Below are 26,373 nucleotides of genomic sequence, written 5' to 3' on the forward strand. Positions count from 1 at the left end.
TGGGTCACTTGCAGGTTTTAACTAGTGTAAGTGGTAGATTCTCTATAACGTGACATCTTTAAATTATGATTTGAGGACTTCAGTAACTCAGCAGGAGGGTAGGGGCAGTGTTCCCTCTACGTTGTGCAGCAGCACAGCTTCATAAGTGATTATTCAGTTCTGCCCAGTCAGAGTGTCAGGGTTTAGTGCATTTATAGAAGTGCGTGGGTGAGGTTCTGTGGCCTGCAATGTGTAGATGATCACAATATTCCCTGCTGACCTTAACGTGTAAGAGTTTATACACGTACTTCTGCTTGTGATAATCAGTCTAGATTGGTTAGGAACTATCACAGTTATGCTAAGGAATGCCATGCAAGAGAAGCTGCAGAGGTCCAGAATGCCTCCTCTGGGCTGATCAAAGCCATTTTTCTGATTTACAGCCATTTATATGCACATGCAGCCTCAAAATATGGGACACAAGTCAAGTGTATTAGTCCCCACTTTCTATCCAATCATACAAGACACTGTGAGAGTTCTGAGGCTTGATCTAAAGCCCATTCAAACCAATGGAAGCCTTTCCATTGATTTGAATGGACTTCGGATCAGGTCACTTGTTAAAATTAAACAGGGCCTTGAAGCTCAGGCTATCTCTTTGTGCTTTGTAGTTGGTTCTAAGGCAACATAGAGATGGGAACCATTTGTAAAAATGTAGATCAGAAATTCTCACAATGTATATTCTTGATGGTCCAATTTGGGAAAGAACTGAACTACTCTATTAACGGGTTAAATAATAGCAAAGCTTGGTCATGAAAAATGTCAACAGCTTTCAGTCAGCTTTACTAAAAATACATTAACTTCCGAATATTAATTTTACACAAATGCAACTGCTATAGTTCCCCCCAAGATGTTGTATGATTGGTATGAGAGGGGATGTAGTCTGTGCTGGTGTGGAGATGAATGAGACTCTCTTGAATTGTAGTCCACACTATGAAAATGTTGCCTGCTTGTACCATGTCTAGTCCTGGTTTCTAGATACTACTGCAGTTAAAATATTAAGTAATATTAATGAGTTTTGAAGATCCCCTCACTTAAATGGAACTACAGTTAGTAGTACCCAGAGTTTATTGTCCACACACTTTTCACTTGCACTGGGATAAATCAGAAGTAAAGTCAAAGAGAATTACATCAATATAAACCTGTTGAGGAATAATTAGGCCTAGAATTCTTCATTACAGATAAATCATGAAGATTTATCAAGGACTCACTTACATTTCCACTTAGTATCCTATGGACCTATAATATTTCAAACTTAGATACAGTATTATTCACCACACTAGGTAAATAGTACAGTTAAGTTTGAGTGATTTAATAGGTGTTCATTGGTGATTTTGGCCCAGACAAAGTGGTATTAGCCTGAAGCAAAGCCTAAGGCTAAAAGCATCATGTGAGAGAAAAAAACATTAACCTGCCCCTCAAACCACCTCATTATTTCATTTATATTCCTGTCAGCCATCTCACGGGATATTGAAAACATTCTGGAGAAGGGACTATTATTTTTATATTCACTTGGAAATAAAAAAGAAAATATGTAGAGGAAAAAGATATTACGAAATATACATTCTAGACCAGGGTAAGGAACGTAAGGGCGGGCTTGCCTGAATCTGGCCCCCAAGGCTCAGGGCTCCCAAGCTTTGGGGAGCCTGCCCTGGTGCTCCAGCCCACCCACCATCCCCTGTGGGGCTGGAGCACACAATCTATTAGCCTAGACCACCCCCATAGGCCCTGGTGTGTAAGGGGCATGTGAGGACTGCCTTTCTCCTCAGTTTGGGGGCCACATCAGGTTTGTTTGTTGGTTTTTTTTTTTTCTCACTTTGTGAGGCTCCCAACTGATTTTTCTGTGGGTCAGCAGCTCCCAATCCAAAAAAGGTTCCCCACCTCTGTTCTAGACAGATAAGCCTTGTGGGTTTTTTTCCATCTCAAAATGTTATATTGCTATCGGACCAGAGTAACGTTTTATTCTGAAAGAGGGGAGAACATGTTTATTTAGGTGCTAACTTGTGGCACGTCTACACTACAGAGCAAAAGTCGAATTAAGATAAGCAACTTCAGCTACGTCAATTGCTTGGCTGAAGTCGAAATAGCTTGATTTGGCTTTTTACGCTATCTTGCTTTGAGACTTCCCTTACTCCTTGTAAAATGAGGGTTTCAGGAATCCACCATCTCAAAATTATTTTGAAATAATGGCTTGCTATGTAGACATGCACTTTGTTGTTATTTCGAAATGTCAGTTATTCCAAAATAACACTGCTGTGGAGACGTACCCTAAAGGAATAAATTAATTACAAGATTAAAACTTTTATCAGCATTCTAAAGTTATCTTAAAACTTGACAGTACAAAACTGTTAGGTTTGAATGTTTGTCCTGTGGTGATATTTCAGCCATCCATTAAACAATCTGGAGTTAGGAAATTGACTGCTTCCCCTTTCACCTTTCAGTTTCTCAATTTTTAGCAATGTTCCAAATTCTCTAAATGATCTAATACATTTCCAGCACTAATTACTGCCTGGGTGAAATTCACTTCCCCTTCCTGATTACTGGGGCTTGGTGCAGGGTATTCTACAAGGAGTAACAAATACAGAATCCACTCCAACTTGCTAGGCAACTCTTGGGCTGCAGTACAGATCTTCTGTAGCTGATATTCAATCCTATTATCAGCCATAGCAGCTGCTAAGTCTCCAGGCCCTGTCTGTAGGAGTTTAGGGCTTCTGGAGCCACATAAGTGAAGATCAGTTGCCTCACCTGTGGATGGCCCCAACAGCTGCTCCAAACCAGAGCTGATATGAACCCTTCTTTTTCAGTACCTAGAAAATGAAGAAATACATTTGCACAGCCATCCACCCACCCATGCTGACTCCTGTAGAAGAGCAGTAGAGATATACACATGTTTTAGATGGCTTTACCTGGGCATCTCTGTGAACTTCATCCTGAATAAAGAAATGATTTTACATTATCTTCTATGGATTTGTCTTGGTGTGCCTTTCTTAGCCTGCACCAAAGCAGTTGCAGGCCTGCACATGGTAGAGGAGTGCTTTATAGACTCCAGAAATGTTTTTCCAGCTGTTACTTTGTGACCTTCCTTCATTTTATTTCCTGTATATTCAAAGTCGACAATTTTTGTCATGTTCTCAAGGTGCTTAAATTTTTCCTCACTTTTGATATTTTGAAAGGCTGCAGTAGCTGTAGTTTGAGGCAAAAGTTCATGCTGTTTTCATGAGGAAACAATAGTCTCCTTGTGGTGTGAAGGGCTTAGATATCAGAAAGGAAAATCACCAGTTTTAGGAAGTTGTTACAGCAGTTCAGAAACACGGAAAGCTACACCTATGTAATTTAACTGTTGTTTCTAGTCTCTTAGCTTTTCCCTGCTAAATTTCATGAGGCTGAGTATGAATGTTTTGATAAAGGAAACTTTAATAACTCACAAAATGAAAGATCTTGAGTCCAGTGTTCCTTGTAAGCTGAGTACTTGGGTGGCCACCCAGGAGAGATTCAAATGCCACCCAGCTGATTAGCTAGCAGAGCACCCACAGTGCCTCAGTGCACATAAGAAAATGTATTCTGCACATGGATAGAAAAATTAAAGGGAACAGTGGTCTTGTCCCCAGTTTTGTTGGACTCCATGACCCACATGAATTAAGTTGAAGGCTGGAGGGTAATATTTTCAAAAGTGCCTGAATGATCCAGGAGCCTTAGTCTCATTAACTTTAGTTGGACTTAGGAGCTTATGTCATTTAGGTACTTTTGAAAAATCTACCCTCAATCAAGCTCCTTGTGGGCGAGTGTCTGAATCACAGAAATTGATAATCAGCGTGACCCCCACAGGTCTGTCTCTCTTTCTCCCCTTACTCTTTTTATGCCATATGTAGCCTCTCATATTATAAACATGTCAGATCCGACAGTGGGAAGATCATTTCTTTAGAGTGTTTCCAAAATAAATTTTAATGTGAGTGTGTAAGTGGCTAGCTGCCAGGTCTGTTTCTCAGAGGGGGAAACTCTGTGTTGTCCCTTGCAAGGATGCCAGGAGCTTATCAGGGCCCTGACCTCCTCTATGCAGTAGAAAACTGGGTTCTGCAAGATCTGCCTGTAACCTGCCCCTCAGAGGACAGGCCAGGCCTATAGAGTTACAGGTAAGAAGTCCTATTGGTCAAGTCTCCTTGAGGAAAGAAGTGCAAAAGCCATTGGGGCTACTACAGGAGAAACTATGGAGTGACTCCTCTGCTCATCCACAGTCTAGGGGGCAGATTCCGTCCACACAGATCCTCGGGAACCATCCAGCAATGAGGCCAGTTACAAAGATGAATAATCCTGTGATGTGCATTTTGATCCACAGTACAGTTTAAAGGATTAGCAGCCAGGAGTCAAAGAAGAGTGATGTAAATTGCATACACTGTGCCAAGCTAGTCTGAGAGCTGCACCTGTACAACTGGCGAAGGGTACGTCTACACTACAGCGTTATTTCAAAATATCTAATTTCGAAATAGTTATTGTGAAATCAGATATTTCAAAATAACGCATCTACACACAAAATGCATTTCGAAATAGCATTTGGCTGTTTTGAAATAGCGCATCCACACTGAGTAGCCGCTGAATCGCATTTAAGGACGGCTGGAACCAGGCCTGGCAGGCAGGGCCGGCCCGAGCCCTTTTGGCGCCCTGGGCCCGGGCGTGTGTTACCGCCCCCGGGCGCAGGGTGCATTCGCAGGTCCATCCGTGGGGCGCGGGCCCCTCCCCCCCCCGGGTGCATGCGCGTGCCGGCCATGGCCGCTGGCACACAGCCCGGGGCCTGCCCCCGGGGCACATACACTGCCCAGCCTGGCCCGGCCAGCGCTGCTAGCACACGCACTGGGCCGCACATGGCACTGCAGCCATAGAGGCAAGGGTGCTGCTGTCCGGCGCTGTGGGGCCGGCGCTGCGGGAGCCGGGCGCATAGCTTCTGATGGCAGCTGCAAGGGACGTCGTGCGCCCCTTACTGCTGCCATCAGGTGCCCCCGTGGGTTGGCGCCCTGTGCAGCTGCCCAGCTCGCCCATGCCTCCGTCCAGCCCTGCTGGCAGGGCATCAGGTCAGGAGTTACTTTGTGTGGCTGCTGCCTGAGGCTATCTGAGACCTGTGCTTAAAGGGACACCCCCCTCTCCTCCGGACAGCCAGTTCTCTGCTTTCCCTGCTTGGTTGCCTACCTCAATGAGGGACAGCAAAGCAGTTTGTATCTGCATGCTCTGGTTGCCCTCACCACAGCACTCTGCAACAGCACTCTGCAACATGCAGAGCCTCTTAAAATACAGAATAGGGGATCTTTCAGAAAAGGCTTTATTTTCCGAAAGATCCGCGTCTAGACTGGTGCTTTTTTCCGGCAAAGCTCTCAGCTGGAAAAAAGCTGCAGCCATGTTTATGCAAATGAAGCGGGAAGGATTTAAATCCCCGCTTCATTTGCAATTGCAATGTGTCTAATTTGCACCCCTTTTACGGAAAAGGGATGCAGTCTAGACACACCCAGTATGTTTTAAATGCCACAAACAGTCACTCAAAAATGAAATCAATTTATCATTAGCTATTAATTACCAAGTAGCTCTATTCTCTCCTTATGCTTCATGTAGTGTAGACTTTTGCCTAATCAGAATGAAAAATGGAGACAGAATTTGTGTCTCATGTAAATCTCAGAAAATTGTGGTAAAGATTTGAAGGGAAGACAGTGAGCAGAATCCCATCATCAAGAGAGTCAAATAAAATGAGGAGAAAGAAAAAAAAACCTTCATATTCTTCTCCTTTAACATGTATGGCAGTGTAGTAGTATTGTATAGTACATATACTTTAAAATTGTCATAGGACAATTTTAAATTCCAGGGCCACTGCAGTGCTCTGTCTTGTAAATTGCTTTCATGCAAAGCTACAAATAATGTAATAACATGTTTGCATTCACAGCTAATATAATTACAAACAGTCTGATAACTAGATTCCTAAACCTGCTAGAACTTGTCTTAGGATTCTTTTATGGTAACATTTCAGTGAAAAGGATATTTAAAAAAATATCCCTGACCTCACTGGACAGGGATACCCTGTTACAGTCTTTCTTGCAATCACCATGATGGTCAAGCATGGAGAACTGATGAATTGCTGCTTTAGAATAAGCCTGTTACCTTCACTATTCAAGCTATAGTATTGACAGGACTTCAGGCCATATCTCACTTTAATTACAGCTGAATCAGAAGTCTTGGTTACACCCATGCTGAAACCAGGTTCTGTGAATTGGCAGTAATTGTAATGTACACAGTGCCTAAGCTACCCTATGGGAATTTTTCAGTTACAGACCAACATTGAGATAAGCTACACATTCAGATTCTTATAATAAAATAATTCATGTTATTTGGTAGACAACAGTAGAAAAATAGCTGAAATAACATTACAGCAGTGATATCCTTTCAAAAACGTGCACAAAGACACATAACCACTTTATTATATTAAACAGACAATATGGATTAGATTGTCAGCGAGCATAAATTGGCATAGCTCCACTAGAGCGCTCTCTCTCTCTCTCTCAGTCACACACACACACACACACACACACACACACACACACACACACACACACACACACACACACACACACACACACACACACACACACACACACACACACACACACACACACACACACACACACACACACACACACACACACACACACACACACACACCCTTCTGAGTCTCCCCCTTCAAAAGCTGACTGGGTACTGCCCTTTTACAGTAGCCCTGAACTTTCTCCCTTTCACAGTAGCTCTGAACTTTCTCCTACAGTTGCTTCCTTTAGTTGATGTTTGCACGCTCCAGTTCTGAAGCAACATAGGATAAGCTACACAAACAGCAACTGACAAATAGTTAAGTACCCTAGTTTGTGCTGCTTGATACTTATCTTTCATTGGAATAAAAAAATGCTGCGGCTGCGTCTAGACTGCAGATTTCTTTCGGAAGAAGCTTTTTTCGGAAGAGATCTTCCAAAAAAACTTCTTCCAAAAGAGAGCATCCACACTGCAAAAGTGCACTGAAAAAGCGATCTGCTTTTTTGAAATAGAGCGTCCAGACTGAATGGACTCTCTCTCGCATGTAACCTGTGATTGCTATGGATAGAATGGCCACTAGGGCACATGTGCTTTTACTTCTTTCCTCTTCTTCTGAAATAACTCCCTCTTCCCTGTCTACATATGCCTTTTCGCAAAAGAGCTTCTTCCTCATAGAATGAGGATTACCAATGCTGGAAAAACTCCTCTGTTCTTTCAATTTTCTTGCGGAAGAACATAATTGCAGTGTGGCTGTTCCTCAAGTTTGTACTTTGTAGTATAGACAAACCCTGAATGGGAATTCTAGTGTGCTGGCATGATCTTTCTATCAGTCTAACTGTTGCATGCTTGTTCACTAAAGTTGGCTACCGCAAATGGAGCCTTAAATTGGAAATCTCTAGTGAGATTCCTTAAAATCATAAATGAAGAGCCAGCACAAAATCCAACATTGTTATTTGCTTTGTGAGACTGTCTGATAGCACCTGATGAGAGACTTGGTCGTCTTTTGTGTTAGCTGCAGTATTCACACAGAATGAAAAGATAGTCCCTCGTCCAAGGAGTGCATAATCTAAAGGCTGGGTCATGCAAGTGTATTTATCTGGTTGCAGGCACATGCAGCATCCAGCACCAAATGCCTTATGTGTGGTACCATAAGAAGAAGTTACTTCCTTTTTTAAACTTTCCTTCTGTGGCAGTCAGGCTCATGGGAATAACTTTGGGAATGTGTATCAACATGAGCCAGAGTTCAGTCAGCTGTGGAAGAATTTTTAAAGGGCACTAGGCCAAGTGATATTGTCTTGGCTGGCAGCTCCATAGCAAAAACTTAAAGGGCTTGGGCTAGTAAAGACTTTAGCCATTCCACTCCTCCAAAACCCATGGTGATGGGGAGTAGAAGAGCCTTCTCTTTGAGCAGTGATGATCTTTACGACCTCAATGGAACCCCAACACTTTTCTCTGGTTGGGGATTAGAGACTGTTTTACTGCTGATTATGGTGAACAGCTAAGATACACTTCAATGCAAAATAGGCTTCACCCCACAGGCCTATGTGCTTTTCCTTTTGAACTGTGCAAGGCACTTTGTCTGCAATTGCTCCATCACCCCTGGGTGAGCAGGGCTGCTTTTTGTCTATCAGAGAGAGCCAATTTGTCTCCGCCAGAGCCTGCTGTGAAGGCACCAGACACTGCCCAGGGCCTTGTGTATTCTCTGGCATGTTGTACCTAATGTGGCAAGATCCCCCAATTTCTGCAGCACAATCACTGGTTTTGCGGTATATTGCTATGCTGTGCACAGGGAAATAGGCCCCTGAGCAAGGTGAGGTGGGCCAGCTCTGTGCTCCTGGAAAGAGTGGGGCTGGGGCAGCCAGCCCTCAGCACCACCTGGAGCCCAGTGCTTGTGCGCTTCCCCCAGCCTTTAGAGCCATTCAGAGCAGTGCTCCGGCAATGATTTGAAGGGCCTGGGGTGCTGGCCTCAGCTGTTGTTGCAGCAGTGGCAGCTAAGAGCCCCGGGCCCCTTTGAATTGCCGAGCCCCAGGGCAACTGCCCCCTTTGCCCATTCTCCTGTCGGCCGGCCTGTGTGATTCATTCGAATATTGGCTAGAGACTTCTTTATGTGACCAGTTCTCTGTGCATTTCAAGCCACCTCCTACCTTTTAGGTTGCTACAGGATCCAGTATTGGCAGAATGCAAAACCTGGGGGCCTTGTTGAAAAACATATGACCAGACTCCCTTTTGGTTGCTGGAAAGGCATGTGTGAGAGGGCGGTATTCCTTCTAGCTACTGTGAAAGGATGAGGGAGGCTTCTGCCTCCTCTCTTTGCATGTTCTTTGAGAGTGTTGAGGAGAGTGGACTGGGCCAGTGGTGGTTTAGAAAGTCTGCAGGGTACATATAACTGGAGCAGGGCTGGCAAGTTCAGCTTTCAGAAAGATTATTTAGTAACTTAAAGGGAGAGAGAAAATTGGCCTGTAGAATTCCTGTCAGAAGCCCAGCTACCTGGGTGACTGGGGTGGCTGCATCTCATAACTGAGGCAATCTTATATAGTTTGGGGCATGTTCAAAGGAAACATCTAGAACCTTCCTGTGAATAGGAGGAAGAGGTAGACGGGGCACATCATAGTGCCTGACTAGAAGGAAATTAACAGGTTCCAATGCAGGATTTGTGTGGCTGTGTAGAGATGTTATAGGCGCCTACCCAGCTGGCCTATTTTGTAGCCAGTTATGTGGCCTCAGACTCATGGAGGTCAATAGAGCCTGCTGAAATGGGCTTTAACTGTTACTATTGATATTTATTCTTTTTAATGCAATAGTCCTCTGAAGGCCCTGGTTGTAGATTGGGGTACTGTTGTATTAGGAACTATATACATATATTAGTATATCTTTTAGGAACTTTGTGCATCTGTCTGTCTGTCCATCAATTCATGAGTCTGTTCAAGAACTCCTCCTAAATGGTAACAGCTAGGACCACCAAATTTGATTCCTCTTATCATAAGTTAAAGCAAGGTGAGGGTTTGGTTATGCCAGGACAATGGGATGTGCAAAGAATGTGATTGTTTCCCATCAAAAAGAAAGGGAGGGATATGATAGCAGGGACAGTTATATCCCAGAATGACCACAGGAAAGCAACAAGTGACCCAGCCACAAGGAGCAGCTGCTCGCTGGCAGCACAGCCCCTGAGAGCCCTGACCTGCATCAGGGAGCAGCCACTGGCTGGCCCACACAGCTGCTCTGGGGAGAAGCCAGTATGTGGTGGGGTCATGCATCCCCATTCACCCTGAGCTGGCCCTGAGAAGGACAGGCCCCCTACCCCCAGGGAACAGCTGCTCTGTGCAGTGCACAGCCCCCCCTAGCCCACCCTAGGCTGGCTTCAGGGAAAAGACAGTGGCCACCCCCATTCCCTGTCCTGAACCCCCCCCACGTCCCTGTCCTGACTCCTGCACCATCACCTCATGCCCAGAGCCTCCCATCCCCTGCTCTGACTTCTTCAACCTCCACCCTGAGCCCCTGCTCACCCCCCTACCCTGACTCCTGCACCCTGCCACACCCACAACCCCCTGCCCTAAGCATCTTTTCACCCCAACTCGGATTCTTGCAACCCCTCCCCGCCCCCGCTAGTCCCCAACCTTTTGCCCTGCACCCACCACACTCCCAGCCCCCTCCCCTCAATGACTTAAGCAATGCCAGGTAATTCTAATAACATAAATACAGTACCCCAAAGGGCTTACAATCTGAGTAAAATCCTGGCTTCACTGGTATCAGGGGGAGTTTTGCTGTTGACATCCGTGGAACTAGGATTTTATCCTCGTTGCATACAACAAAGATTCAGGGGGAACACAAGGTAACCTGTAAATGTAGTTAAATGTATGATTTTATTCCAAAATATCATACTTTGATAGGCTGCTGCCTTTTGTTGTTGCCATGACTGGTAAGGCCCCAATCCTGAGGGTCTTACTTAGACAGGCACTGAAGTCAGTATATGGATTTCCCTGAACAAAGAAGTAAGTTTTGTTACTCACTGTCAGAATCTTTGCCCTTATGATTCCTTTCTTCTGTCTCTTTAAGTTTCACAATGGAGCTGCCATTGATGCAAAACACTGTGAAAGCATGGTATAAGGCCTGGATACTCTTGTTTAATTGTGGCTGGGTTGTTTGAGTTTTACAAATGTGTGTTTTCTCTTAGGCTGCTGCCAATATCTCCACAGACAGAGGTTTTAGCAAATGTGTTTTTTAACGTAGTGGTGTCTGGTACTAGATTATTGCCCAGAGGTTAGTGGTGGGCTACACTAATAGATAAACTTTGTTCCTGCATTGACAGCTGATTAAAGTATTAATTATTCTGTTGTTTAAGAACAACAGAATGTGTACATTGTGTCTGTGTGGGAAACCTCATGGCAAATTTTGGACTCCACTTTGGATGTTTCTATCAAAATAAAGGCTTGACTGCCAACATGAATAGCTTTCTTTTTGTTCTGGAGAAATACAAGATGGAAAGAGTTACAGGATCTCACAGCTCTGGGTTTTTTGGTGTTCCCATACCAAGAGAGAGTAATATTTCTGCTGATGCAGTGTCTTCCAAATGGTCTAGTGGTGTAGAATGGCACACATTTCACAGGAAAAGGGTGAATGATATCAAGCCATTGAGCTGATAAGTAGTATGTTGGCACCCTGCCACTAAAATATAAATACATTAAGTGTACTAAAGGAAATGTTCATTCTGTTGTTTAGAATTGGACATGCCCCAGTAAGGTAAATTTAATCTTCCTGAGGATTGCTGTGTTACAGTTGAATGAGATACACATTTATCTCGTTTCTGATCTTTCTGTCATTCAATTTTTATATTATGGCATTTGAGATATGAAATGTTCTGGATCTAGGGGTTGATGCTGGAAGGATATTCAAAGGGAGATGAAGGCGCTCAAGAGGCAGTGAGTGCCTTGCAAGAGTGCCTATGCATCACCGTATTTTTCATTATCACACATTATTCATTAGGCACTAATGTGTTGGTCCCACATCCTTTTTTATTAGAAATTTGCAAATAGAAAAGGCACCTGGAAATGGTTGTTTGTAGAGCTTGGTTGGGAAATGTTAGCTATAAGATCATTTTAGCATTTTGCTTTGTGCTTGCTTATGTTATCCTGATGAACTGAATTTTATATCTGTAGAGCACTTGCAGCTACTTAGAAAATATTCTGGCCCTGCTTCTGACCCTACTGAAATCAATGGCAAAACTCCTGTTGATTTCCTTGCAAGCAGAGGCTAGCACTGAGGGCCTGATTTAAAGCTCATTGAAGTAAATGGGAGTTTTTACATGATGTTCTATGGCATTGAATCTGACTGTAAGAACTTGATCCTGCAGCATTAAATCACATGAGCAATCCCACTGAGGACTGTGGGACTATTCACATATATAAGAATTGCAGCATTTTACACAGATGTTAAAAAACATTCTATAGCAATTTAACTCCTCACTTGACCATGCATTTAGAAAATACAATGCAAAGAGGGTGCAAAGATTTCAGGCAGCTTGTAAAAATTAACACAGAGGATCAATCCATAATGCACACTCCTTTAAAAAAAAACATTACACTTACTGTATATTTCACAGATAGGAAAATGTTATTTTATTGAACTGAAAGATATATGTTTCATCTAACTATCACATCTTAAGTAATCAGCACTGGCTCTTTGAAGAAATGTGTAATTACTTTGAGCATGTCATTAGTTAGATGTAAAATGAATTATATTGCTCTATTTTATTACCCTGAGAGATATAGCTATTAGTATCATAAATTCATTGACCTCATCTTAAATGATCGATCCTGTAAGACGGGCTTGATACATTAATTCTTAAGTGACATTTTTCTCCTCCAGTAATTTCCCCTTCCCCCTTTTGAAGGATTGTTTTTCCCCATTTTTAGCATGATATTCTAGGATGTAATTTTACCAAGAGGTCACACACACCTTTCCTCCTCCCCACAAAGTATTTCAAACATGCAGGGATCAGTTACCTTAACCTAAACACTTTGGAATGATATATATAATCAGTTAGATCATTATTAGATATCCGTCCATCCAAGACATTCACAGGAACAAAAATATTGCATCTTAACTTTTGTGTCTTTGATTTTATCCAATGATAAAATATACTGAATGGGCTGTGATCAATGTATGGGTGAGGCAGACTGGGTTGAACATTTCTTGCATCTCAATGAATGACTGAAAACAGGAGAAATCAAAAGAAAATTTCAAAGCAGAATTTCTAAATATTTTAGAAGGGAAGATAAAGTATTTGTTTAGCTGTAGGTACCATAGAAACCCATTGGAGACAAATCAGTACAGCAATAAAACACTGAAATATTTCAGTGAACTCTTCAACTAATAACCAATAAAATTAAATGATTAGAAAGGTGCCAGGAGTTCTCTATTTTTCCTTTTAATCTGTTTAGCTAAAGCCACTGGCTGTGTCTACACTGCACCCTTTTTCCGGAAAAGGGATGCAGATTAGACCAGTCGGAATTGCAAATCCGCGGGGGATTTAAATATCCCCCGCGGCATTTGCATTTACATGGCTGCCTCTTTTTTTCGGCTTGGGGATAAGCTGGAGAAAAGCACCAGTCTAGACGCGATTCTCCGGAAAATAAGCCCTTTTCCGGAGGATTTCTTATTCCTACTTGAAATAACATAAGCAATTCTTTTCCGGAAAAGGGGTGCAGTGTAGACACAGCCACTGAGTTTTTCAGTGGAAAGACCAAGAAGCATTTTTACACTTTCCTGTTTTTTTCTATAATTTCTTTGCCTACAGTTTTGAAGACTTTAGGAGTAGATTGTTTTACAGGGTGCCCTGAATAAGGGGTAGCACTTTCCCAGAAATGGACCAGAGAGGGAGGTGTGATGTGGAATCCTGTTTTCTCCTTTGTTCCAGTAGATAAAGATGGAAGTATTCTACTTCTTGACTTATTCAGTAAGCCCTGTTCTACACTAGGGAGTTATTTTGAAATAACTCCCCTTACTTTGAAATAACAAGCGGAGCATCCACACTACCAAGCCTCTTATTTTGAAATAGGGGGCTGGTTATTTCGAAATAATAACTCCTGCTTCCCATGAGGAATAACACTTATTTCTAAATAGTTATTTTGAAATAGCATTAGTTGAATACTCTACTGCTGCTATTTCGAAATAACTACTCCCCCGAGTCATTCAAAGTAATTTCCCCCCCAGTGCTTTCTGAGGCTCTAAGTGGATGTAGCACATCCGTCTTAAGGGAGCCCGCCTCAACTTATTTTGAGGCTTTCCTTTATTGTGGGCACACTATTTTGAAATAGTAATTTTGGGAGTTATTTCAAAATAAGTTATTTTAAAATAATTTCCTAGCATAGACATGCCCTAACAGATTACAAGCCCTCTTTATGAGATCAGCACTGCTGAGAAGTGTGTTGGGAGTAGAGGCAGAGTCAATATTCTTTTCATGGCCAGTCCCATCCTGTCTTCTCCTTGCATGCCTGGACAGGAGAGGGAGTAGCACCTCCCACTAATTTGAACCCTGGAAGATCGACTGCTTCAGCTTCAATCTTCTCTGTAGAGTAGACATCCCCTGGGAGCGTAGCCTACCCTGGAGAATAAGGAAGAACCTTAATCCCCTACCCCTAGTTCCATAAATGAAATGTGAGTATAATTTTGGCTAATTCCACATAAAAAATTACTTTGGGTGAAATCTTGCCCTACTAACTCCTGTTAGCTCAAAGTGCAGATTCAGAGCCAAATCCTCCCTCCTTCCTGAAGAACCATGAAAGGTAAGCCTCAAGTTCAGCTTGTGAGGTGTTCCCTGGAGCATCCTTTTGGGGAACAGTGTTTGGTCCCAAGGAGGCAATGGGAGATTGCCTTACAAACCCATAGGTTCTAAGAGACCCAAAAGCTTTGAGCACTAGAGCACGTGACCAATACACGGCACTACTTCCCAGGCCCTTTTTGCCCATTTGGCACGATAGTTCCCTTTGATATGCTTTTCCATGGCAGCGCTCCCATTTGGGAGTAGGGAACTACCATCCCAGCAAAGGAATCAGAACACTGTAGGAACCCCAGCTGGTCTAAGGAAAAGGAGACAATGACCTATGCTGAGTCCATCCCTTAGCTCCCTTTATAGCCATCTGCCCCCTTCCCAGTAACCACAGCTCTCTATTCTGTACAAGGGATTTCTGGAGTTGGGAGGATATTATTGCTTGTACCCACCTTTCTTCCTGCTTCAGAAAATTGCCCCATTTTGTAGATGTCCTCTGTGGGAATGTAAAGAAGGCAAAATGTGACCCAGAGATGGGCAGCATTTCACTACTTCTTATTATAGTTAATAAAAACCAACTATGCTTAATTTACTTCTAATCCTTTAATACTTCCTCTACAGTAGAATGGGCTTCTGCAGTATTCACTGTGGGTATGTCTACACTACCACCCTAGTTCGAACTAGGGTGGTTAATTTAGTCATTCGAAGTTGCAAATGAAGCCCGGGATTTAAATATCCCGGGCTTCATTTGCATCTTGCCGGGCGCCGCCATTTTTAAATCCCCGTTAGTGCGGACTCCATGTCCGCGGCTACATGCAGCACGGAGTAGGTAGTTCGAATTAGGCTAATTCGAACTACCGTTACTCCTCGTGGAACAAGGAACGAGGTTCTAAGAGACCCAAAAGCATGGAACGAGGAGTAATGGTAGTTTGAATTAGAAAGCCTAATTCGAACTACCTACTCCGTGCCGCGTGTAGTCGCGGGCACGGAGTCCGCACTAACGGGGATTTAAAAATGGTGGCGCCCGGCAAGATGCAAATGAAGCCCGGGATATTTAAATCCCGGGCTTCATTTGCAACTTCGAATGACTACATTAACCACCCTAGTTCGAACTAGGGTGGTAGTGTAGACATACCTTGTGAGTTCACATCATTTTGCAGTTCCACTAAGGTTTGTGTGCATCTTTGCAGCTTTATCTTGGTGCTTTTGTTATGAGTGTACCAATCTGTTTTGCACTTATAGGACATTACATTTTTCTTTTTCCATCTCTGACGGGACTGCCACTTTTGTAATGTTTGTAATTTGCAGTGAAATTCTTTTTCTTGTCTGGGTCAACGCAGTGGCAATGATAATGCAGAATACATTGAGCATCACAAGACAGCCAGGTTCTCAGTTGGTATATGTCAATGTTGCATTTTTTGATTTCTATAGAGCTGCACTGTTTTATACTGGCTGACAATCTGGCCTTTTGATTTCCAGACTTTAGGGATGACTTAGTAGTCCAAGGAGCATTTAGTTTAATACTTTTAAAATCTTTGAGTCAGGATGAAAACCTCAAGAATGAATAAAAAGTGAGTGTGTAAGTGTTTGAGAGAGACAGAAAGAGAGAAAAATAGTGACCAGAAAGAGATAACCAAATAGTTGCACAGTTAAAAAATAGTATAACAGGAGATTATATATATTTATACTCTAAAATGTCACCACTGTTTATATTGAAAGAAAGCTGAGAGTTAAATGAGATGAGTAATCAAGTGCCCGACATATGTTGTTTTGAATTGTTTATGTGGCCAATAGTTATTAAAATTAATTATCCTTTTAAAGCTGCTATTTGACAATCATATTCTTTTCTTTTACATATATCATTATGTTGAGTCTCTGACCATGTCAGAATACAGCACTGTATTAGGTGTATTCTTGCTTTTTCAAACAGCTTTTTTAAGACGAATGTCTTTATACAAAAAAGCCATCTTAAAAAGCTGTTTGGAAAAGCAAGAATACACCCAATACAGTGCTGCATTCTGACATGGTCAGAGGCTCAACATACTGATTATAAGAGAGCGCTAAAATCTCTGTCTATGGAATATTTTGAGAACTCAAGTAAATGACAAAAAATGATGGGAGGGGTTGTGTATGTAAAATTCTGTCAAAAAGTAAGGCACTGAAAAATCTGACATCTGTTTATCTGTTTATAGCTGTGGTAAGATTACTCATATTAATTCTTGTTTAAAATGCCATATGAAGGAAAGGCATTTGTGCAAACAAGAGTCATATTTGAATTGTAGATCATGTCTTCACCATCTGTGAGAGCTGTTGGTGTTACAAAATTAATGTGTTAATGAAATCACAATAATTTCTCTGAAGTAATGGATTCTGAAGCCTAGAATGACTATTTTTTGAACTTTGGTGTCTAGTGGTTTACAACTGGGAAAGCCTTTCACAGCTTAATTAGTTCTGCAGCCTTTCTTTAAAAAAAATTGGCTGTGCTTTCACCACACCAGTCATAGTGCAGAAAAGAATAAAATGGAAAAAAAAGGGGGGGGGGGAGCCTGTAATACTAACTTTTTGCTATAGTATTTGAAAAGTTGCTAAATAAGGCTTTTTCTGCCAGGAAGTTTTACACAAAGTGACTAGTGAACGAGAGTGGGCAAACAGCTCAGAAAATAATTCTAGCTTGCTGAAACATCACAAGTTGGGAATATCTGAACCTTGTACAAATTTCATGATTATTTCCAAGTTTCTACTTGGAACACATGGCAAATGATGTATAGTGCTTTTGCTTTTTGATACCATTTAAAATATGTCTCCCTTTCCAACTTATTATCTAACACAGTTAATAATGTAAAATGTTACAAGGTGCTGTAACTTAACAGACGTCGTTTTCAGTCATTTTTGTGGAACTTTCTGGGATACTTTTCAAATTGTTTCTTAATCGTATTTATTGTATAGCAACTCAACATGTCAAAAAACATGTAGGTTATGATACACACACACACACACACAGGCAGATCTTCATCTAGTTTAAGTTGTCATAGAAGCTATATCTAAGAAGCTATGTCTAAGAAGTCAAGCTATGCCAATTTACAGTAGATGAAGATCTCCTCCACAGTATGTGTATATATAATATTTAATGTACTGTATAAGACAGATTTAAGAATAGGAGGGCCATAGAAGTTTGGGACATTTAGGTCAGTTACATTCCAATGTAAAAAAAAAAAAAAAAAAGTATGTAATTTTCACATGTTTCTAATTTGCCCCAGTAAGAGAAATAAATCAGATATTTAGAAAGCACTGAACATTGACTTTTAAAATTACAGCAAAAAGAGAAGATCACTTTTCTTACCTGTTTTGGTTTTGTTACTGTGTTGTAGGTATGTGACTGGTGTAAGCACATAAGACACACAAAAGAGTATCTGGATTTTGGGGACGGGGAACGAAGGCTTCAGTTCTGCAGTGCAAAATGTCTCAATCAGTACAAAATGGACATTTTCTACAAAGAGACACAGGCCAATCTTCCAGCTGGACTGTGCAGCACATTACATCCTCCAGTCGAAAATAAAGCAGAAGGCACAGGGGTACAGCTGCTGACTCCAGATTCTTGGAATATACCGCTAGCAGATGCTCGGAGAAAGGCCCCATCCCCAGTGTCTGCAGCTGGCCAAATTCAAGGCCCTGGACCATCAGCGTCTACCACTGCCTCTCCGTCTGACACTGCCAACTGCTCTGTCACTAAAATCCCCACGCCAGTTCCCAAACCTATGCCCATCAACGAGAATCCAAATATTCCGCCAGTTTCTGTTCAGCCACCTGCTAGCATTGTGCCTCCAATTGGTGTCCCACCTCGAAGTCCTCCCATGGTGATGACAAACCGGGGGCCAGTTCCTCTGCCCATATTCATGGAACAGCAAATTATGCAGCAAATCCGTCCACCATTTATTCGAGGGCCGCCTCATCATGCCTCGAATCCTAACAGCCCTTTGTCTAATGCAATGATTCCTGGAATTGGTCCACCACCAGGTGGTCCCAGAAATATGGGTCCCACCTCCAGCCCCATGCACAGGCCAATGCTATCCCCTCATATTCACCCCCCAACAACACCTACCATGCCTGGAAATCCTCCAGGGTTACTACCACCTCCCCCTCCAGGAGCTCCTTTACCTAGCCTTCCCTTTCCCCCAGTCAGCATGATGCCAAATGGTCCTATGCCTATGCCACAGATGATGAACTTTGGATTGCCATCTCTTGCCCCACTGGTGCCACCCCCAACCCTTTTAGTGCCATATCCTGTCATAGTTCCTTTGCCTGTACCTATCCCTATTCCCATTCCCATCCCTCACATCAATGATTCCAAGCCCCCCAATGGCTTCTCCAGCAATGGTGAAAACTTCATTCCAAGTACCTCCAGTGATGCAGCTGGGGCAAAGCCAACAAATAATTCTGCGTCCCCTAGAGATTCAAAGCAAGGGCCTTCTAAATCCTCCGACTCGTCACCTAGTTGTTCAGGCCAGTCCTTAAATCAAGGTCAAGTGGTTCAGGAGCATAGCAGAAATGAAGTTGTTGATTTGACTGTCAGACCTAGTAGTCCAATGAACAGTAAATTTAGTTTTTCCAGCGTACTACAGGGTCCACAGGATGGTGTGATAGACCTAACTGTGGGGCACAGGTCGAGGTTACACAATGTTATCCACAGGGCTTTACATGCTCAAGTTAAAGTTGAACGTGAACCTAACAGTATTGTAAATTTGGCTTTTAATAGCTCAGATAAAAGGAACTGCAGCAACTGCAGGGACAATTGCAGCCCAGTTGAAACAAAAATGTTACCTTGTAGCGACCCAGCTCACTGCGGTCCTGTCTCATTGGCCTCTAGTGCGTCAGGACTAGAAACTAGTGCAGCAGTGTGCAATGTCATTGTGAATGGCACAAAGAGCACAGAGGGGTCTAAGAGCTTGGAACCATCCCCAGAGCAGAAAAAGCCTCCACTGCAAGAGGAGCCAGCAGTGAGTGAGTTGGAATCTGTTAAGGAGAATAACTGTGCATCAAACTGCCACCTAGAGGGAGAGGCTGTCAAGAAGATTGGGGAAGAGCCCCTGACAGGGGGAGACAAGCAAGACCCCAACCTTAACAACCCTGCAGATGAGGACCATGCATATGCTTTGAGGATGCTGCCTAAGACAGGTTGTGTGATCCAACCTGTGCCAAAACCAGCAGAAAAGACTGCTATAGCACCGTGTATAATCTCAACGCCAATACTCAGCACAGGGCCAGAGGATCTGGAGCCACCATTGAAAAGGAGGTGTCTCCGAATTCGAAATCAGAATAAGTAAAGGTTTGTGTAACCACTACTGCCTTCTGTGTGAATAGAATGAATATCAGTGTTTCCAGGTAATGAGTAAATTCAAATGGATATGGCCTTTGTAAAACAAAGATAGAGATTCTGATTTATTAATCAAAAAGAGAAAATATTATTATTTATGTTTTTAATATCGTCTTTGTCTTGTATCATCTTTGTATCTGTCGATCTCCACCCATCGGCGGTGTCTTCAGCTTTGTGCTCACAGAACATTCTGTTATGGTGCTGGCCGTGAAGTTATTGTGTTGTGCATGACCAAACTAGTGGATCTGTGCCTATCAAAAGTTCCAGACGTGGGCAGTCAACCTGGATGTAAATATTTCACCCAAAAGGGTAACAGCAACTCATATTCTCATGACCACAACATTTAATTACAGTAATTCCCTCTCAGCAGAGCAGGCCAGCTCCATTACTTGATGATAGTTCAGCACATATTTAATCACTGGTTTGGTCGACCAAGTCATATTACTCCAACCTGCATTCAGAGTAATACGCTGACTTATAGCTGGTACTATTGGAAGTAAAAGCAGTGTAGGCCCTGGCTATGTTAAATAATTTTTTCTTGAGCTTTGCTCCAGTGGATAGCTGGTCTTAGACCATCTCCCAGTAGGGATCTTACCATCTAGTCTCAGGTTAATAGGCAGAGATGTTTATGTCCTGGTGAGTTCTAGGATGTGGAACTCCACTCCCTTACACTCCAGATGCCTGTCTCAGTCCATCGCTCTCACTTCTAAAAGGACTTTAGAACTTTTTTTTCGATGTTATACTTTTTACTATGATCCCTTATTGAGGCCAGAGGACTCTACTGCAATATAAATAATTAATAATAATTCAACTCCACCTCCCCTGCGGTGAAATAATGATGAAGAGATTGAAACATTCTGCAACTCATTCCCTACAACTCCCAACTCAGTGAGACCTGATGATAAAACAGCACCTTTATAAAACTATTACTTTAATATAGATCTATTCTTGCTTCAATCGTGTATGCAAGATGTAATTGTGTTTCCTTTAGATACATGAGATTGGAGAAGTTTTTTTTAAGAAAAAGGAAGGGTGGTGGGTTTTATAAAAACCCATTCAGAAATCAAATATCAATTATTTGCCGGATGTGGCTTGGTGACATGCCAAATTTTATTATAATCTGTAGTATCCCATACCCTCCAGTAAAGCATATTTTGTGCTGTCCATTGAAGTGCAATAGTGACTCACAGAAGTTGCCTTTAACGGCTCAGTATCCATTAACAATTTACATATTGTGGTCTCTGGGATACTACAATATTCCTCTGTGCTGATGGTAGAGAATAAATACACAATCGCAGAACCTGGGATGTAATAAATGCTGACTTTTTATGAGGGGACCAATACTGTTCTTGATTTTACACCCTTAAATACAGAATGAGCTCTCCGTTTGCTTACACACAGTACTTATATACTTAGTTTAATGTCCACACTCATTCAGTGGAATTGAACCTCTATTCTATGCTCCAGGCACACACTGACATTTAAAAATACATATATTAAATAGACTATACCTGTAAGTTTCTTGCACCAATAATTAACATACATAATAATCCAGAAGTTGAAAACATGTTTAAGATCTTCCAGTCCCTCTCAGACAGGGAAAACAGACGAATCTTGCAGTATGCATATTATATTACCTTGCTATTAAAGCATCAAGTTCTTTCATGCAAACACTGCAATGCTATGCTCAGAGCTCCTCTCATACTAAAAGATTAGTCGAGCCAAACTGTATAGTCATACACACAACTATGCTTTACACCGGAACAGTGTTTGATCTATAGGGAATGCTGCCATTTGGCTATCTCCCTATTGATATCAGATTAATCCATGCCTGTGGCATTAATCCCATTTATCTCAATCCACGGTGTCTACACTGCGTTTATAACTAAGCCCAGTTCATGTTAGTTTAACATCAGTAAGACTACCAACTAACAATTTATTCATAGGTGACCTCCTTCTTACTGGGCCTGCTCCAGCCGGACCAAGTGACAATTAACCAGTTACCCTGGTACGCATGCCAGTAAGGCAGTGCTTACCAGGTAACCAATTAACCGGTTACCCTTTTACATCCCTAGCCCTAGTCCCAGCCCCAGCCTCAGCCCCAGCCCCAAAATGCCCTATAGAAGATAATTATGTCAATAGTCACCTCACTCCGAATGATGCTACAGTCCCAGTGAAATGCCAGTGGATGCAATGTTTCTTTAAGCATATACAGCCAACCCAGGCAAACCTGGTATTGATTTGAGATGAGCCCTTCAAATGATGTAATTACTGAAGTCTTGTATATACTTACATAGAAGATAGAATTAAGATATGCAAGTCCAGCTATGTTAATTACATAGCTGGAATCGACATACCTTAATTCAAGTTTCTGTGCGGACTCCACAGCATGAGATCAACAGAAGCAAATGCTCCCATTGACTTCCCTTACTCCTTGCGAGAATCAGGAGTACTGCTGCTGATGGAGTGCCCTCTGAGTTCGACTTAGTGGGTCTTTACTAGACTCAGTAATCAAACTCTGTAAGATTGATTGTGGCAGCGTCGATATTCCTCATAACGAAGACATGGCCTTAGCCACATAGAACTCAATGATGGAGCAAAATTCTCCTCTGCCACTGCAAATAAAGAGACAGCAATCCAGGTCTATGGGGTGATGCCAGGTGTATGGCAGCTCCTCATCTCCCTTCATTCTCCAGTTTCAAGAAGCCCCTCTATGACCCTTCCACAGAAGTGATGTTCTGTGGGTACAGAGTAGTTGAGCATGGAAATACAAAACCTGGTTGCCCAGCCTTCTACCCCCTTGCCCCTCAGGTAATCTCTAAACATGTTACTGTTGAAACTATCAACTTTACCTTAGTTCTTCCTCACTATGAATCCCTAATCTCCAGCAACAGATGACAGTGGGACTGAGGCTGGCCAGGGCAGCCCAGCTCCTGCAGACAGCATTCTATCAAAGGCCTGGAGGACACACTTTCACAGCTATGGTTGAACTTTGATTACACTGTTGGATATAAAAGGAGAGTAGGCCTTGAATATATTTGCAAATAACTTCTTGAGCTTTGTTCTGATAGGTGTCTGTGGGTGTGAACAGAAGACAATTCTGAGGCACATTGTCTCTGGGCTGATGATCATAGACATCAGCTTTTTTGCCAAGTTCTCCTATGAGTTCCATGGTGAGGGTAGAGATAAAATCCCTTGGCAATGGGATGAGGAAATTTCACATGTAGAGACTCCTGAACACATGGAGCTTCCAAGTCCCAGTGAAGGAATCATCTATACAGAGGAGAATTTGGTCCCTCATTTTTTATGATCTGTGGGCCCTGGCAGTTTAGTTACCCTACTAGTCCAAGAATCTCATTATCTTGATAGAAGAAACAATCCTGAGAGCTCTCTCTCCTTCTGGATCTCCTCACAGGGAAATCTGAACATATGTGACATAATATGTAACTTTTCCTGAATTAGGTTTCCTATCAAGTTGTATTAACTGAGGGAAATGATCCAGACACATCTCTGCTAGAGTTCATAGCAACATGATTATCTGTAAAAAGTAATCTATGCAAGTGTGACCTTTTGGGGCAAGTAGCCAGACACTAGATAATTTTAATGCGCCAATTGCTTGATTATTGGAAATGCTAATCAGCAACATAATCCTCCATGTTAAAGTTTTGCCTCTCCATTAAGATTTAGACCATTGAGCTGGTCAAACTTGGTGCCATTTCAAGCAACTAGCTAAAAACCCCTCAGCACCAGCTCCAGAGTGTGATAAAGGCATGCAGCCTGTAAGAGGAATATTTTGTTGGGTGTAAGTGTTTCAAGTTTGAATGGTGCGAGCTTTCTAAAATTAGCAGTGTTAGTGTTGGCCTCCTGCACATGGTACATTTTAACGCAATAGTTACAGTGTAGGTGGGGTTTAAGGTAAACAACTTAAAATGCGATAGACCATTTGGCTTTCATATAATACTTCAAGTAAATTGAACTATAAAATTACATGGTACACATGGCTAAGCTCAGAACTAGCTCCTACCTTTGCTTGTGCTGTGTGTGTATATGTATATGCAGGTGCAGGAGCTGGGTGAAGCTGAGGTGGGGGCTTCTTACTGCCTACAAGCAGAAGAGCTTTGTTGCACTATAGAAAGTGCTAAGAGCAGGCAAACTACTGCGCTGGCCCATGCATCATTGCCCTCTGGGCTCATACTCTGCTGACTAGGTAACATACTTACAACTGCAGCTGGCTAGTTCATATGTTGCGGTCACAACAACACACAAGTTGTAGAATACTTCTTTTCAGAACTGAAGTCATATGTATCCCACTGTGAATTCCCCTCACTGGCCCAGCACAAAAGAAATCCTGCTCTGGGCGGTGGGATTTCTGAAGCAGAGACCATATCTATTAACCTTTCTTCTGTCTGACAGTTTTGTACAACACCATCACAGTAGTATATCTACCTGCATCCTGTTCTGCTGTCCTTGCACTGACCTTGATAGGATTTGTATAAACAAAACTATATTTTATGTATTTACATGATCCCTGCTAGTTATCCTTGTTGACACTGCATGATAGGCCAGTTTCACAGCTGGGATAAACTGGTGTATCTCCCCTGGTGTCAATGGAGCTATAGTGACTTACATTGGTTTAGAAACTGGCCGGTTATATTTAACTTAGGTGAAAATTGTCCCCAAAATAACTCCTATATCTGACATCTTATTAAACTGATTTTTGCCAGTCATTCTAGGGGAGACCTTTAACATTACGAACACGCATTTGCCTGGAACTGAAATTCAGTCCTCATGAAATGCCTAATGCTACCCAAGTGATCTTACCTGTCCAAATCACTAGTGTGACTAGCATTCACATATGTTCAACTAAAGAAGGGTTTCCCACAGAAATGATTTTCTGAGTAGTGGAGAGCAAAATGTCGTGGTTAGTACTAGATTTCAGTTCCCACATCTTAGATTGTCTGGTATTGAATGCACTACATTCAGCCTGCATGGGAGTAAAGTAGCAGTCCACCATCCATACCCTCAGTAGTTGTAAATCAGCATAGATCTGCTGAAGTCAAATGACCTATGCTGACTTATACCCGCTGAGGATCTGGCCCTTTTACTCTTTTACAAAATTTACTGCTATAGGCCACAATATTCAAACATAAATCCTTACTCCTGGAGCCGTATTTAGCCACCAATGTAAAAATGTCCTGATTTGCAAAGGTGCTAAGCACCTGAACCTCCTTTCATACAAACTATATGGGACCTCAGCTGGTATAAATTGTCATAGCTCCAACTGAGCTAGAACAATTAACACAAGCAGAGGTTCTGAGCCATGAAGATTTAAGACCACTTGTGATCTTCAAATATTTCATTATTGGGACCATTGACTTCAACAGAGTTACCAAATACTACTTTGGCCCCTACAGATGTAATTGTCCTCTGTGGCCTTTGTGAGAAGGAGCTTATTTTATAAAAAGCTAAACAAACACCTCATCCAAAGTGTGCAGTAAGTTGCTAAGACCTGATACGCACCACATGGGAAATGTGTGTGACCCATGAAAAGAAAAGAAAATCCACACTTTTCTTTTTAGGAAAGAGAAAACCAGTGACTCAAGTCTGCAGGCCCTTGCTCATGTAAGTAGTTCTCATTCAGATGCATTGGAAGCAATGGGGTTACTCATATAATAATTATGATATCAGGCCTCAAAGAATTAAATATTTTCAGATATTTAGGACCTGATCATCCTCCCACATATATCATTGTAAAGCAGATGGAATTCCAGTCACTGGAGCTGGTGTAAAATGAGTATGAAAGGAAGAGGAGGATCTTCATTGTGTTATTTACTCTTGTGCTGTTTGGCTACAAGGTTTGTGTGTTACAGGGAACGCTGGAAAAGAATCACAGCTTATGTTCAAATGCAGAAATCAGACCAGGCAGCTGTTCTGCAATACATTTATGAATTTTTTTCCACAGCAACCAAAGGTGCTTGCAGAAACATCATAAAAAATGATGCAGTTATTACTGCCTTCACATGCTGGGGGAGAGACAAAACCAACTATTAAAAATGTCTATGCAAAAGCCCTCACCTCTGGGGACAACTGACCACTGTGCTCACATTATTAGGAGTGCCTCACCAAAAAATCTTGAACTTGGGTTGAAAACCAGAAGAACTTGTTATGCAAGATATGGACATGATTAAACAGGGAGTGCTAGGGTTTAGGAAAGTCCATTTTAAAATGCAAATGCACATAAAAAGCAAATAGAAAATTCAAGTAAAGTACTAATAATGTCTTTCCTGATTCCTGGCATGGAAGGTATTGTACTAGTTGTGACAAAGTCCCATTTACATCTAAACTGCTGGGTGACTCTGTCCTTATCTATTTTAGGCCCCATCCAGAAAAGCATTAAAGTTAAACACATTCTTAACTGCTTTATTGGTTCAAAGTCTGGCTGCTCTGTTGAGCTCCTCACTCTACCTCAGGTCAGTTGTGTTCTTTTGATAGTGAATTATGTTATACTTAACATGCATTTCCTGATCCCATGAAAGGAACAAATCAAGTAAACACTGAATCTGTACAGAGCCAGGAATATAAACCATTTGCTTAAAAAATGCGTATTAAATCTGTGGACCCCATCCTGTACGAGGCTGAGCATCCTGAA

The 26,373-nt window shown here is 42.1% G+C and overlaps 1 protein-coding gene across 4 annotated transcripts in view; it reads left to right on the forward strand.

Annotated features, from left to right (window-relative positions):
* Positions 1-26,373, forward strand: part of SOBP (sine oculis binding protein homolog) — a 145,028-nt gene that overhangs the window by 104,854 nt on the left and 13,801 nt on the right. For 3 of the 4 annotated variants that reach the window (XM_006123170.2, XM_006123169.2, XM_025184715.2), the window contains one exon: positions 17,722-19,676. In XM_006123170.2, the coding sequence (XP_006123232.1) occupies positions 17,722-19,674 (1,953 nt within the window). In that variant the 3' untranslated portion in view covers positions 19,675-19,676. Of the gene's footprint in view, positions 1-17,721; positions 20,034-26,373 lie in introns of all 4 variants that reach the window. The other variant, XR_012902619.1, reaches the window with a different exon arrangement.

Source organism: Pelodiscus sinensis, chromosome 3 (assembly GCF_049634645.1).
Source record: "Pelodiscus sinensis isolate JC-2024 chromosome 3, ASM4963464v1, whole genome shotgun sequence".
NCBI classification, from domain to species: domain Eukaryota; kingdom Metazoa; phylum Chordata; order Testudines; family Trionychidae; genus Pelodiscus; species Pelodiscus sinensis.